General features: G+C 40.0%; 1 protein-coding gene across 1 annotated transcript; it reads right to left on the bottom strand.

Annotated features, from left to right (window-relative positions):
- Nucleotides 1-4,846: 4,846 nt before the first annotated feature.
- stoml2 (stomatin (EPB72)-like 2) lies at nucleotides 4,847-13,746 on the bottom strand. Its single transcript, XM_080422837.1, has 10 exons — nucleotides 13,564-13,746; nucleotides 11,778-11,930; nucleotides 11,483-11,582; nucleotides 10,548-10,606; nucleotides 9,687-9,788; nucleotides 9,202-9,336; nucleotides 7,035-7,179; nucleotides 6,227-6,306; nucleotides 6,006-6,134; nucleotides 4,847-5,513 (listed from the first exon to the last, which is right to left on the bottom strand). Exons 1-10 carry the CDS (start codon nucleotides 13,621-13,623, stop codon nucleotides 5,394-5,396), a joined length of 1,083 nt encoding a protein of 360 aa, XP_080278963.1. The 5' UTR covers nucleotides 13,624-13,746; the 3' UTR covers nucleotides 4,847-5,393.
- Nucleotides 13,747-15,184: the final 1,438 nt, after the last annotated feature.

Genomic DNA, 15,184 nt, shown 5'->3' with positions numbered 1-15,184 from the left:
GGTCTTCATTGAAAGATTAGATAAAGGTAAAAGCCCCAGGTAAAGGTTAGAATGATGTCTTTGCTGGTTTTGAACTCAAAACCTTCTGTGTACAAGTCCTATATCTTAACCACTGCTCCACCATGGTTGATGCTTTCTCTGGTCTCTTGCACGCTCTTCACTGAAAGATAATATAAAGGTGCAAGAGTCAGGTAAAAGTTAGAAAAGTGTCCGAATTGGATTTGAACCGGGAACCTTCTGGTTGCAAGCCCTGTATTCAACCACTGCACCACAGAGCACCACAGAGGTTCTTACACATTCTGTTCACTTGAGTGTTTTCAGTGAAAGATTAGATAAAGGTGCACGAGTCCGGTAAAAGGTGGAAGGATATCCTTGCTGATTTTGAACTCAGAACCTTCTGTATGCAAGGCCTCTATCTTAACCACTGCGAATAATACTTGGTCTGTTCTATTATCCTGTTTGATATGGATATGAACTAGCAACCCACAGGTTGCAAGACCTGTATCCTAACCACTGCTGCACCATGGTTAATACTTTCTCTGGTCTCTTGCACGCTCTTCAGTGAAAGATTAGATAAAGGTGCAAGAGTCAGGTAAAAGTTGGAAAAATGTCCTAGTTGGATTTGAACCAGGAACCTTCTGGTTATAAGTCCTGTGTCTAAACCACTGCACCACAGAGGTTCTTGTTCAGTCTGTTCACTTGCATGGTCTTCACTGAAAGATTAGATAAAGGTAAAAGCCCCAGGTAAAAGTTGGAAGGATGTCCTGGGTGGTTTTTGAACTCTGTGGGGCGGTAAGGGACCTGGATATTGGATAGGGGAGAATGGCCCAAAAAAGGTTGAGAAACACTGGTATATACTGTATAGCAAATGGCAGCAGCTCACTGATAATTTGGCGAATTGGTGTACTTTCAAGACGCATTCTGAATCACTTGCAAGCCTGTCCTTGGTCCAACAAACAGGTGCTCCAAGAACGGGGGCCCCAACAGGTGCTCCAAGAACGGGGGCCCCAACAGGTGCTCCAAGAACGGGGGGCCCAACAGGTGCTCCAAGAACGGGGGCCCCACCCCACCCCCACGGGCCCCAGTGTGACCACTCTGGCTGCACTGTCTATACAGTAGCTACTGTTTTCTACTTCATTATTCTACAGTAAAAGAGCAACAGTGAACTGAATGGATTGTAAATATCACTTTGTGCATCGATTTGTGACCTATGACCTTTGTGTTTGACCTCTGTGTGGATCCATTGTTGAGGGAGTCGATCGGGATCCAGGGCCCTATTCCTCGAAAGGTGAATTAAATAAGCCTGGCCTTAAGTCAAATCCAGGCTTGACAAAGTCGGGTCCGTATAGCCTGGTTTATTCGGTTCCCTGAACGCCAAGCCAGGCTGAAAAAGAGCGACTTTGTCGAGCTAGGCCTTGTCAAGCCAGGCTGTGTCGAGCCAGGATAATGAAGCCAGGCTTCACGTATTTCTATAAAAGACCATGAAAGTCGATAGCAGAATCCTTGAACTTGACCAATCATGGAGTCCAAAACCAGAGCAGCGTTCTTCTCTGTGGCTGAACAGCAGCACTGCAGCAGCTCATGAAGTCATACAAGGAAGCAAAATGTATTTAAGCAAGAAAGGAAACGCGACCGCAATAAATAGATCCAGGGAGAAAGCGTGGCAAAGTATTGCAAGGACGCACAGAGGAGGAGGGGGGGGGGGTTGACGCGCAATAACCCCACATTTGCAAGACCACTTTGGTAGAGGTTTGGGTTGTGTAGTTACCTTGCCATCATGATGTAACTCCAAAGGTGGACAAGAAATAAAAAATAAATTCTCCATTGACTAGAAATTGATAATTTAAAATATGCTCCTCATTGACTTACATTCAGTGAGGCTCTTTTAAACCTGTAACTAATAATTTATATATATATATATATATATATATATATATATATATATATATATATATATTTACGTCAGACATTTTTTATAATATTAAAAAAAATCTGTAATATATTATCAAACATCTAACAACAATATGAACTATAGTGTTAACAGAGTGACAATGACATATCACATGAGTCATTGTGAAACAATTATGATTCATGGTCACACACTATTTCAGTAATATAATTAATTTGATTATATCTTATTGTATTTATTTCATTTTATTTGAATGCAGGGTCATTAAAATGAGGTCATATACAAACACATGTTTTGAATTAACTGTGGAAAAACTTGAAGAACAAGGCACTGGATTAAGTAAACTTGGCTGTTAGCCTGCTCCTGACCAGGCTAACTTCACAGCTAAATTGCCATGGTAACTAAGGTAGGCTTGCTTCAATTCTTTTTCGTGGAATCCGGTCATGGCTAAACTTAGCCAGGGTGAACTGGCTAAACTAATCTTCAAGATAATTCAGCTTTCATGGAACCGATTCAGCCCTAATCCTGGCTAAATTAAGCCAGGATAGGGGTTAAAGCCAGGCTTTAGCTCTAATTCACCTTTCGAGGAATAGGGCCCTGGTGCAGAGAACTCCACCTTCTATAGACCACACCCTGCCAGAGTGTTACCAGAGGTTAACACTAACACCACCCTAACACCACTCCCTGTCAGAATGCTACCAGACTGTAAGAATTTAACTCTAACACCACAGAAATATACCCTAACACCACACCCTGCCTTAGCGTTACCAAAGGGTAAGAATTTAACCCTAACACCACCTCCTGCCAGAATGCTACCAGAGGGTAGGACACTATAACAATACAAAAACCCCACTATATGTGACATTAAGAACATGTTCCATATACCCATATTGTTAATGTTATTTTAGTTGTATGGTTAATTGGAAATTGAATTAATTAATTTACAGTATTATTGCTTTAATTTTTCTGTAATAATTGTCTGTTTTCTTCCCAACAGACAGACAGACAGACAGACAGACAGACAGACTACACAAAGGACCACAATTTGACAGATGTTTATTCATACGCATTCTTGTCAATAACGATGTCATGAAATCAATACCCATCTGTTCATAGTTTTTTGATGACATAGGGTTAGTTAAGGCAGGGGTTTTCAACAGCTGGTCCGTGCCGTGGACCACTAGTGGCAGTTACTGGGAAGTCGGAGGTCAAGAAATTCCACAGAAAAGGGAGTTAGCATTTCAAGAAGGGGAAGTGTACCAGATTGAAGGAGCTTGATCTAACAGTTATTTTATTTTACAGAAGCACTTGTTTTATTTTACTGAGGCACTTGATTTATCTATTATTTGAGTTCTATGAAGGCATCTGAACCAGTTTTTTTGTATGGCACCAGTTTGATTTTTATAGTTGTTTATGAGTTTTTTTTTAGATTTGAATATAGAACTTTCGGTCTATAAACCTCTGACCTTGCTTGCGCCATACTGGAATGGAAGATATGAGTGAAAACTAAATACTTAACATGGTAGAATTGAGATGGAGAATGGAAATGTGCCCAATGGTGGTCTTGAACCCCAAACCTTATGCTTATCAAGCCCTGATTGCAGCTCACGTGCCACAGAAGCATGGAAAATACATGTGAGAACGAAATTATTAACCTTGTAAAATTAGGTGGGAAGTGGAAATGTGAAAAATGTGCCTAATGGTGATCTTGAACACCAAACCTTGTACTTACAAACAACTGACTGCAGCTCTTGTGCCACAGAAGCATGGAAGATACATGTGAGAACAAAATACTTGACCTTGTAGAACTTAGATGGAGTAAATGTTTTCTTACCACTGGTAACTAAGAACCTTGTGCATACAAACCACAGACACATGGACTTTTATTTATAGCACCTATGAGCCATTTTAAGTTTAAATCATGCTTCTACCTGACAGTATGCCAGAGTAATGCAGCTCTAATGTGAGGTGGGTTTGATGATTCTTTTGGACTTTTTCACCATTCGTGTTTTGCCACCAAATTTACTGGTTTGTGGGGAAAAGCTAAATACCCCTTTTAGGCCCTATATACATTTTCATACAACACATAGCTAAAATAACTGATCTACTAGCTCACAACGGTGAGCTATTTGACAAATATTTACTATTTAGAAAAATACATTTAAAAGCTAGGGACACCAGGGTTAATGTGGTTCAAAGTAGCTTTGTGCAAACTGTGCTCATGGTCTAGCTGATGTGGGAATGTATTATTTGACAAGCTGCATTGCACGTCCGATTTAGGTGAAATATTTTAGGCAAAATATTCCATCAATGTAAACATATAAATGGTCCACATTGAAAGCCCACATCCTAGAAACCACACAACTGTAGTTTGTGTTAAATCAAACAATTTATTCAACATAGAAAATAAATGTTTTATCTGTCGCTGCATTAGTGAATACAACACTGAAGTTTGACTCACATAAATATGTTTTCAGTATACACAGCTGGAAAGATGGAAACCCCACATCATAGAGAAACCATTTAACTCTACAATTTGTGTTAAATGAAAGGACTTCAGTTCCATATAGTAAAACACTTTTGAGTTTTATCTCTACTGCTCCACTAGTGAATATCAACACTGCATTTTGACTCATGTAAATATTTTTACAAGACTCCCGATGCACACCTCAAAAAGGTTGGTGACATAGAACAAAGGTGTAAATGTTCAGAAGGTGATCGCTGATAATAAAATAAAAGAAAGAGGTCTGTCCCGCACAACGAATTTGCAAAAAAAAAATCTCTTTATTAAGTCAACAGTCGTTAGACCTTCATCAGGACAGACATGAAGGTCTAATGACCGAAACGTCGGACATGTCTGTCCTGATGAAGGTCTAACGACTGAAACGTCGACTTAAGAGCAATTTTTTTTGCAAGTTCCAGACAGTGTGTGGTACGTTTTTCATTAGATCCCCTTCTGACTCAGTGTGTACTGAAAATATTTAATGAAAAGGTTTAAACGATAAACAAATGCTTTGAAATGAAGGAAATTTTGCACTTTTACATTGGCACATAATGCCCATATATTTTTTATTCACAATGCTTTATATCCAAAAAGAAGAAGAAGAAGAGAACAAAAAACTGCTTTTACTCTAAACCGAGTAGTGAGGCACGCTGTATAAATGGATGATTTTTTTTATTATTTTGGAATGGCAGTTATTATGAAATAATTAACAGTATTTTGGAACTGTTGCTGCACTAGTGAGCAAGGACAGTTAACTTTCTGGAATAAACGGCACAACAGTTAAATTGTACTGTGCGCAACTTCAGGGGTCGACACTCATAACTACGTTGACACTGACAAACAAACTCTGCAGAAACCCCCAGTTGTGCAGACCGTCTTCTATTGTGTATTTTCAAATGAACATTTTTTACAGAACAATGCGGTCGTGCAACAAACTATATAAATTATCCATATTTGTTTCCAATGGTGTCCCGAGCTCCACTACTGGGTTGATGTGGATTGAGGCGCACACTCTTCTTGGCTGGTCTTCACTTCTGTGTTTGGTGTTGAGATCTCTGCCTTTGGGCTCTGCTTGGCTAGTGTGCTGTAAATGGTCATAGCCTGAGGGCAGAAGAGCGAGACGGAAGTCACAATCTGATTCATAATCCGACACTTTATTGTCGAGTATAGACTTCGGAGCGTGGGATAGTCATTTAAAGATAAACGCAGAGCTAAGGATAAAGAATGCGACATAAAGGACTCGTATACTGGAGGAGCATAACATTGCAGCATATACATTCAGATATCAGAAAAGCACTTATGTTGTGACAAAAGACCCTAAGATGCGTAGGAATTGCTCTCGACAAGTAAAGAAGCACTGTAAAATATTGAATGGGAATAATTTATATGGAGACTTAACATATGACAGTGTGGTAGATGTCCGCAAGAACAACCAGTTCAGAGTACACATGTAAACAGGTTAACTTCTGTATTGATCGCAGCTTGATTTGACCATCGTAGCCCATATAGCCAATATGTGACATGAAAGACATTTGAACTAAGTGCACCTCTAGTCTTTTACATTTATGAAAGTAATTGTGCATGCACACATACCTGTGTGACCATTCCACTAATGTCACCAGTATTGGTAGGCAGAAGGATGGTGTTTGACTCTTTGGCCAGTTTTGAGAACGCAGCGACGTACTGTTCAGCCACACTGAGGGAGGCTGCTGCATTGCCGTTCTGTACAAAAAGAAAAATCAAAGATCTCCGGATTACTCAAAATGTCATTTTTTAATGAGGTTCTGATTATGAAACTGCCTTGTTCACTGTACCTGTTCAGCCAGAGCGTCTGACAGGAGACGAATGGCCTTGGATTTGGCCTCTGCTTTGGCTAGGACAGCCTGGGCTTCACCTTGAGGAAGCACAATGAGAGCTGGACGTCACAAACTATGACCTTGCATAGCTCAAGGAGACAAGACGTTCAGAAAGATACATCTTTAAGTGTGAATAACACACATGACCATGTCAATATTTTAGAAATACGGTGTGTGACATGCATATCCAGATCTAGATGCTAGGCTCAGTGCTGACAATAGACTACATTAATCGTATTATTATTATAATTATTCCAAAATATTTTCAAAAAGTAAAAAAAATATTTTGGGTCCCGGGGAGACATCAAATTTCTCTTTTGGGTCTCGAGATAAAAAGTTTGGGAACCACTGATTCACAGAGTAAATTGTTATCACAAACATGAGCTCCTTGTTTTTTCATGCATACCTACAGAAATGAAAATGTTGTAGCCATGTAGTTTTTAAAAAATGCAATAAATAATCTTCAGTGTATTTTTTGGCTATTCTAAAATAGCTGGTCTACAGAGAGCTTGTCAACATTTAGAAAAATGTTGAAAAATCTTTTCTTATGGTCTAATGGGACTCCGCCACCAAATACATAGCAATTTGGGGGTCCTTGATATGAAAGAGTTAGAGAACCACGGGTCTAGGATGCTGCGTTGCTTCTGTCTTGTTAACTGCTTAAATAATGAGATGCAGAGCCATCTATAAAAATGGACAAGGAAAATGAAGGACAAGGAAGTACCATCGACGGATATTCGATTCTATAATGATCGGATGTGCCTACCGGCTGCTCTGTTGATCTGCTCTGCTTTCTCTCCCTCGGAGGCCAGGATCTGAGCCTGCTTATAACCCTCGGCCACGTTGATGTGTGCCTCCCTGGTGCCTTCAGACTCCAGGACTGTAGCTCTCTTCCTGCGCTCAGCCTCCACCTGCAGAGATAGAGAGCAACGTTAAGTGACTGACAAAACCTTTATGGTGTGATGTTATGCTATGGGGCCACAGGGAAACGACAATGAAACTTACTTGGAGTTTATAAATAAAGAATACAAAGCTATGGTTTCCCCCTTGTTTTGATGTTAATATTATAGAATTTGTGACAGCCAGCAATATTGGATAATGATGCATACAATGGATGAATCACGGCTCTGGACAGAGAAGGCAGTTCAGCTGTCACTAGTGCACGTGTCGGAACATCAAAGCAGTGTGCATCCCACTTTAGAATGAATTGAGTGTAGTACTAATGAATGTATTATACAGTCTGAGAACTGCTGACGATTACATTGAAAAACTGAGTATTTAAATGATATATTATATGAGTTATATATAATGAGCTATATTTAAGTAATGTATCTGTGTGTATGTTTAAAGAAATCAGGGTTATTTTAAACATTAGTATTCTGTGCAAATTACAAGAATGACTGGCTGCTCAGCTGCCATACATGCATATGCAGAGATTGCAGACCGTGCTGAGTGCAAAAATGGAGACAGAGCACGCTCTGCTGGACAAAGTACATAATTACACAATTTTTGAATCACCTAAATAAAGTGTCTTTCTTTGCATAGTGCTCTATAAAAAAAAATTGTTAAGTAAAATGTCAATCTGTGCATATCGTAAAACACATACGCAAATACCATTACCAATATATCTGTGATAGGCCAATATCGCCCTAGTCAAAAGCCCAGTTAATCTATTAACTACTTTAACCCTATACTGAGTTGTATGTCAAATAAACAAAAAGAGGCGATATACAAGACAAGCTCTCAAGCTTGTAGATTGGCGCCTTCGCTTATTTGTTTATGAGTTGTGTGCTATTACTTTCATACAATTGTGAAGTACTTTGAGCAATCTGATGTCCTTATCCGTTGCGCTACTACAACATCCTAACTTGGATGTTAAGAGGAATAGACCGTTCGCTAGGCTCCACCTATCGCCGCCCCGCCTCCCTAAATTAGGCACCCTGAGAGCTTCTCCATTGACTTGAATGGGAAATCATGCATTTTCCACATTAAATTATGGATGATTTGTGGTGCCAGAGTGCCAAAATCTCTTCCTAATCTCAGTCATCAACAATGCCTGTAGTATGCACCGGGAAAATGTGCATTCCATTACTATTTCAACAAAATACAGGCTTCATCAGTCCCAAGAAAGAGGGATCTACAGGAATCTCTATATCAATCAACTAAGCGTTGTTAAGTACATTATCAATGGAAAGCAGATAATAAATAGACACAAAAATGAATAAACACTTTGACGAGCAGAATCGCAGAGCTTTGCTTCGCTCCGCGATTCTGGTGTGTTGAACTGGAACTGACCGATCCCAACTCCTTATGGAAGTCGCAGACTGTTTTCATCACAAATACACATCTGTGATTTATAATATAACATACTGCACATGTTTCTAAACATGCTCATGAGTCTAAATAGAGTAATTCAGGATGCATCATGTCAAACACATCAGTATCAGTGACGAGTGTAACATTTGTTCGTTTTCTATGATTTGCAACTTTATTACGATTAATGTTATTATACAGTAATCATTAATATTATTGCCATCACCTGGGCCGGTGAGCCGTGTCATTTTCCTGACGTTAACCTGTGTGTGTGTCTTCAGCAACGGCCACAGCCTGCAGTTTCAGTGCATATTTCAGCTTGTGGAAATGGATCAAAAAATGCCCATTCCAACCACTCTGGGCACGTGCAATCATTATTGCAGATTACACAGTAGCAATGTTTGACCTGGTATTCCTATTCGTGTTATTAATGTTCTTAGTTATCGTTTATGTGCGTGTAGATTACTATCGACTCCTATGGTAGAATGGGAGCGCTGTCTAACACGGTAACAGTTGCTAAGCTAGCATTGGACAATAGCTATTGTGGGGTGGGACTTAGCGATCCATCAATAGAGTGGGTATGTCATCAGGGGTTATTAATTCATTAGAATGCATCTTACCTGCATCTGCATGGACTCTTTGACGCGAGGTGGAACCTGGATGTCTTTGATTTCGTAACGGAGGCAGCGGATCCCCCAGTCATCTGATGCTTGATTGATGGAGTTGACTATCTGGGAATTCAGGTTCTCCCTTTCCTAAAAAAAGAGGGAAAAAAAGAGAAAGACTGCATGTTCAAGTGACAAGTACATGCATTGGAATGTGAAACAAACAACTCTTTATACACTTGTCACAGTAGCTCCAGGTACTGTCACCATTTATTAACAATGTTGTTTTATTTATCGATTCATTTTTGTATTCTAGGCTGTGCTATTACACAGTATGTAGCGTCGATGGTGTAGATGCCATGTGGCCTTCCAGCAGGATAGATGACCCCCCTCCAGTCAAATGTTACTCTCACTCTCTCATGGTCTCATTCAAACTGAATGAACACATAGTCAGTTTCTGCAAGCATTTGCTTAGTTGCCTTGCTAATGTAGCTTCTTACCCTGAATACTTTGTCCAGGGTGAGTTTTCCCAGTTCTGAGCGCATGGTGGTCTGTGCCAGCTGTGTGACGGCATACTCTGGATCCTCTACGCCATAACTAGCCTAAAAAACATTGAAACATTCATCAGTTTCTAGGATGTGTACTTAGAATTGTTTTATTCCAAATCTGCTACCATGGCTGAAAAAAACAGACATAAAGAGTGTTATGCTTTTCTTTTCAAGTTATGAATAAATAACACAATTAAGTTTGCAAAAATGACAATAAATTTTGTATTTTATAGCCCCAAAAAACTTTCCCAAATTGGATATGTAATTATATATTATTTTATATATGTGATAGGTTTATTTTATATATATTGATATGTGTACTGTATTGTAAAACCCAGATCTCACAATATACAATAGAGTACCGAAGCCCTGACGTCACTCGCTCATCCCCTGGGTCACAGAGGCCTTTCTCTATGGAGAATAACATTGGGTCGTCTTAGAATCGTCTCATATAAGAATTGTGGTCTAAGAATAAACAAATTGTCCTGCCGATATTGTCAAGGAGGTGGCTCTGTATCGTTAGCGATAGTCAGTCACTAATATTTGATACAGTCTGTTTCTGGTGAAAATGTTATTGATTTGGCGGTGGTAACGTTTCTAATTCATTTCTCACCGTCAGTTGATGCTTCATACCCATATGAGTCAAACCGCCTGGCTCATTTGTTTATTTTTGAAACACAGTTCTTATATGCCGTGATATTAAACACGCCATGGAAATTGAGAATGGGGGGGGGGACGTGACCCAGGTAGGATGCGTAAATTACGTCAGACTTCGGTGGTCTATAACCAGAGATTGATAAAAGAGAAACATACTTTATATGGATCCATAATCCTCAGATAAAGAACTCCATCAATCTGTAGTGTTACATTATCTGTGTGAAACACAAAAGAAACACCATTAGTTGCCCATTGAGGACGTTCACAAAGTCAACCTTTATCTAAACTGATGAATAAAACATTTTATCCAATCTGTATTGAGTATGTTAATACAATATAACTAGTACAACTAGCACCAGATTGGACACTAGATTTGCCGCCATCTTTATTGTAGTTCAGACATTGTTGAAATTACCTCTCGTCTCATTGAATGTAATTGTTATATCCATTGAGTGTCATTTCATTTGTAAGAGTATCAGCCTAATTTAGATAATGAAATGAGTCTTTGCAAAAGGAAATATTCGCACATCCACTTAGTTCAGATGCAGGTGCGTTGGACAAATGAACCAATCATGAAGACAAATTCATGAACAAAAATCCTGCACACTGCTCTTGCTCAGCAGCATCAATTGTCTACAATTGGATCAGGGGTCCTTGGGGGGGGGGGGTACAAGGGGGTCCCCAGCTAAATTAGTTAATAAAGCGTCACAATCATTTTAGCCACTTTATCCATATTGCTTGTAGACCTGCTATTTTTGAAAAATCTTGAAAATGTGTGCAAATCTTTTTTTTTTTAAAGGGAAAATGTTAAACTCATATCTTTGCTCCTGGGGGTCCCTGGCACAACATATTTTCAGGTGGGGGTCCGCGGCCAAATACATATCAATTTGGGGGTCCTTGGCATGAAAAAGTTTGAGAACCACTGGTCTACAAGACACTCTTGATGAAGGTCCAGGCAGGGGGACAAAAACGTCCTGGCAATGCTTGAATAAAATGTATGCCGCTGAGCAAGAGCAGTGTGCTGTACTTTTGTTCATGATTTTTTCTTCATGATTGGTTCAGATGATGATCAATGACATGACGTTACTCACCTAGCGATACAGCTGACTGTTCTGGGACGTCTATGACAATCTCTTTAAGACTCTGCACATAACGAACACGGTCCAATACGGGAATGAGGAAGTTCAATCCCTACAGGAAGTAAAAGAGGATTCATTCATTATCTTCTATCATAACTCAGTGATTCTCCTAGCCTGGTCATCATCATCCATAAATCTTACTCCAGGTTAAACCTATACGCTCGCACGCACACGCACAAGCACACACAGTCCCTTTTCACCAATAAAAAAGTAAGAACTAGTTCTAGTTTTAATGCAAGGACATTACCGGTTCTAAGATGCGATCAAAGCGCCCCATCCTCTCCACTACCCAAGACTCCTGCTGTGGTACAAACATGACGACAGTGTTCATGGGCAGCGAGGAAGCCCATCTCTGTTGGGCTGCTGTTACCCCAAACCTGGGCACGGTCCGCTGCGAATGCTGAGGAGAGACACAATCAAAAGAGACAATATTTAGATCAGTATGCAAGTTGAATTTGACACATAAATAATAATAATTATCTATAGTAAAAGTAGAATTCAGATTTGGTAGACATCATTCGGTGGTCCAGGGGCGCCGATTTATGATTTTGCCAGTGGGTGCATTTATATGAATACAAATGTATTACTAAAAGTCTGCGTGTGACCAGTAATTATGAAGTATTATGATACTTCACCTTATAAGTCATTATAAAAGGCTTTATAATGGGGTATGATGGCAGTACTTATGAGTGCCTATAACTGTATACAGTGTTATGAGTAGATTATAATGCATTATAAGTATGTTTATAAAGCATTATAGATAGGATTCATAGCAAGTGCTACCAAAGTGACTGACTGAACACACTACAGTGTGACAGTTTACAGTTTAAGGCCCAAGTCGAGTTCTCTTCACATCAATTCTTGTTTGTAGACAGAAAAAATGCTTTCTGGAACCCCCTCATAAATCACTCCCAGTCTCTTTCACTCCCAATGTTTACAAACATCACTGATGTAAACGAACCCTTTCCAGTCCCCAAAAGAGATCAAATACAGTTTAAAACCATTAACTTGTCTATTATAGTATAGTGTGTTGGTCCCTATGAAAAGCAGCATCTGTTTTACCCATTTGGTTAGGTTTGTAGTAGCTCTGAATCATAGCCTAGAGTGGAGCTCCTCTCCCCTTAAGAGGAACTCCACTCTAGGCTATGATTCAGAGCTAGGTTTGTACTGTAGCACTGAATGGGGCTTTAAAAAAGGCAGCCCTGCTAGGTCACAACAGTGGTTCTCAGCCTTTTCAGGCCGTGACCCCCCAAAATAATCATATGTGAAGTGGGGACCCCCCACCCTGACAAGCACTTAGAACTGTAGGAGTTGAGGCATTACATTTAGTTAGACTCGGTTCCACAGATAAATATTGTGAAAATAGCAGATCTACAATCAGATCAGCTATTTCTTTTTAAAAGCCTCTTTCATTGACAATTTGGACAATGTTTGACCAGTTTTTAAAGTACAGTTTGTTGATCACTTCTGATGCAGTAATGGTCTTATTTCTTTTTCTATTAAAAAGGTCTTAAAAGTCCTTAAATTGTCACTTCACTGTCATCTGGGGACCCCCCCCTCCCAAATCATGTGGGGACCCAGAGGTTGAGAACCACTAGGTTACACCAGTGTCTCAGCAGCATGCAGAATGAATGATGACACTTTACACCAGCAGAAGGTCGTGGTCGAGTCTCAGTGCATCAAAACCAACATTAAACCTTAAATATACGAGCCTTTCCTTCATATACACGCGTGGTGAACACACCAGTATTATATTACGATCATATAATATCACTTCTACGAATGAAATGTGTGTTTGGAACAAACTGTCGCATAAACCGTTAAGTAAGAAGTTAGCCAAGTTAGCATGGAAAGCTAGCCGGCATCATAGTGGCGTAACGATTTACGGTACACTTTTGCCATACCACGGTGTCGCGCGGCAAAGAATTGCCGATCTACAAGCCCACAACGTGTCGCGTCCGCCAGGCGTTGTGGGCTTGTAGATCTGCGCCCGTGGATGCGAAAGCGTCAGCAAGTCAAAAAGAAGAAAGTACCTGGAGAAGGAGCGCCCCGCTGGTTCGACACAACGCCCGCAGCATGCTTGTTTGAACCATGGACGTGTTTAAAGAATGATTTTTTAAAAAACACGTTAGTAATTATTTATCTGTTTTTGTATGTATTTATTGTCATGAACACAAACACACGCTCCACTTTGCCCTGTCCTGTCTCGCTCTGCGCGCGCATCCACCACGCCCACAAGCACAGTTGCCTGATTCTGTGAGAGAAATAAGCAACCAGGTCTAGGAAAAACAAGCCCAAAAGAAGCGACATGAGCACTTTAAACCAACTATTTGAAATACACAGCCGATCTACAAGCTCACAACGCGACGCAACGCGTGGTGAGCTTGTATATCTGCTATTTTCAAAAACTCTTGCAATAAAATGTGGAATGTTTGCAATAGTTTTTGATACATTCACACAAATGCTCCCAGTCCCTGGCACAAAACATTTTCATGAAAATATCTGAGAACCACTGGTTTAAATATATATTTATATATATTTTTTGGGGAAGCAAGCCTGAATAAGCAACTTACACTTTAGAAACAAGCCCCAAAAACCGCAACCCGCAACAATATTTACAAGCAACTTTACAGAAAAAGAAGCCCAAAGTCGCTTATAATAAGCCGACATGGCAACACTACCCACAACGTACTTCTTCTTGGTGTTTTTTTTTTTTTAAAGTGGCGGTTGACATCCAGTATTGTCGCATTAGCGCCACCCTCTGTTCACCTTGGCAAAAGGATCTTTGTATTGTAAAAATCAATGTTAATTTAACTCTGAGAGTGGACAGTTCCATTTGTACACTCTCAGAGTTACAGACCCATAAGGGTCCATCCATTTGGTTCATAACTATCCATCATTTAGCTGGGGACCTTATTTTTAACTCTATAATTCCTTTTTAACAGGTCGTTCATGAAAGTCCTTGCGGTCTTGTTTCCAATGAGAACCTGTGAGCAATTGGGGTTAAGAGTCTTGCTCAGGGACAAATTTCATATCATCGGCACATATGCTGGGATAGCCTGGAATCGAACCTGGGGCAACCAGGGCCAGCTGGTTCCCTAGGCGGGCTCACTAACCACTCAGCTATGGCTGCCCCTATGCTGCTGGGGACCCCCTGGAACTCCCTCAAGGAGTAAAAAAAATACCTTAAATATTTTATTTATTTTAGAAACAGTTCATCTTTTACTCAAGAGGGACAATGCCTGTCACAAGTTGTGGTCCAGCCATGGAATGCATGTGCAAATAAAACATATTTAAAATATTGATTTGATGCTCATATTAACCTTAGGAAGTATCAAGTTGTTTTTTATTTGCCCACACATGGACAAATGACATAATCAACTTGCATATTTACATATTTAAGGTGTTTTTATTATTTTATTTTAGTTATAGAGGGCAATAGTGGGGAGATGACTTGTCTAGGACCAGTTGCTCTTTTATGGCTGTTTTGAAGGAGGGTAGGGAGTCCCACTTTTTGATGGCTGTTGGTAGGGCATTCCACATACATTTTGGTGGCATAACCCTGGGAACTCTCCTTATGGGGTACCTGGAAAGTCAGACGAAATTAAACCAGAGAATGGGTTTCTTTCTCTCTACTCTGCTCTCTCTAATCTC

The sequence above is a fragment of the Gymnoscopelus braueri genome (assembly GCF_963280865.1).
Source record: "Gymnoscopelus braueri genome assembly, chromosome: 24".
Taxonomy (NCBI): domain Eukaryota; kingdom Metazoa; phylum Chordata; class Actinopteri; order Myctophiformes; family Myctophidae; genus Gymnoscopelus; species Gymnoscopelus braueri.
The sequence above is the reverse complement of the archived record's forward strand: the minus strand, read 5'-3'. Positions and strand labels throughout refer to the sequence as shown.

What these genes read in the sequence shown, in the direction of transcription:
- stoml2 (XM_080422837.1), bottom strand. Translation starts at nt 13,623, where the DNA reads ATGGTTCAAACAAGCATGCTGCGGGCGTTGTGTCGAACCAGCGGGGCG. An exon ending in GCGGGGCGCTCCTTCTCCAG is followed by an intron (nt 11,931 to 13,563) that starts GTACTTTCTTCT and finishes GTCTCTCCTCAG; the next exon opens with CATTCGCAGCGGACCGTGCC. An exon ending in CAGACGCTCTGGCTGAACAG is followed by an intron (nt 6,135 to 6,226) that starts GTACAGTGAACA and finishes CTTTTTGTACAG; the next exon opens with AACGGCAATGCAGCAGCCTC.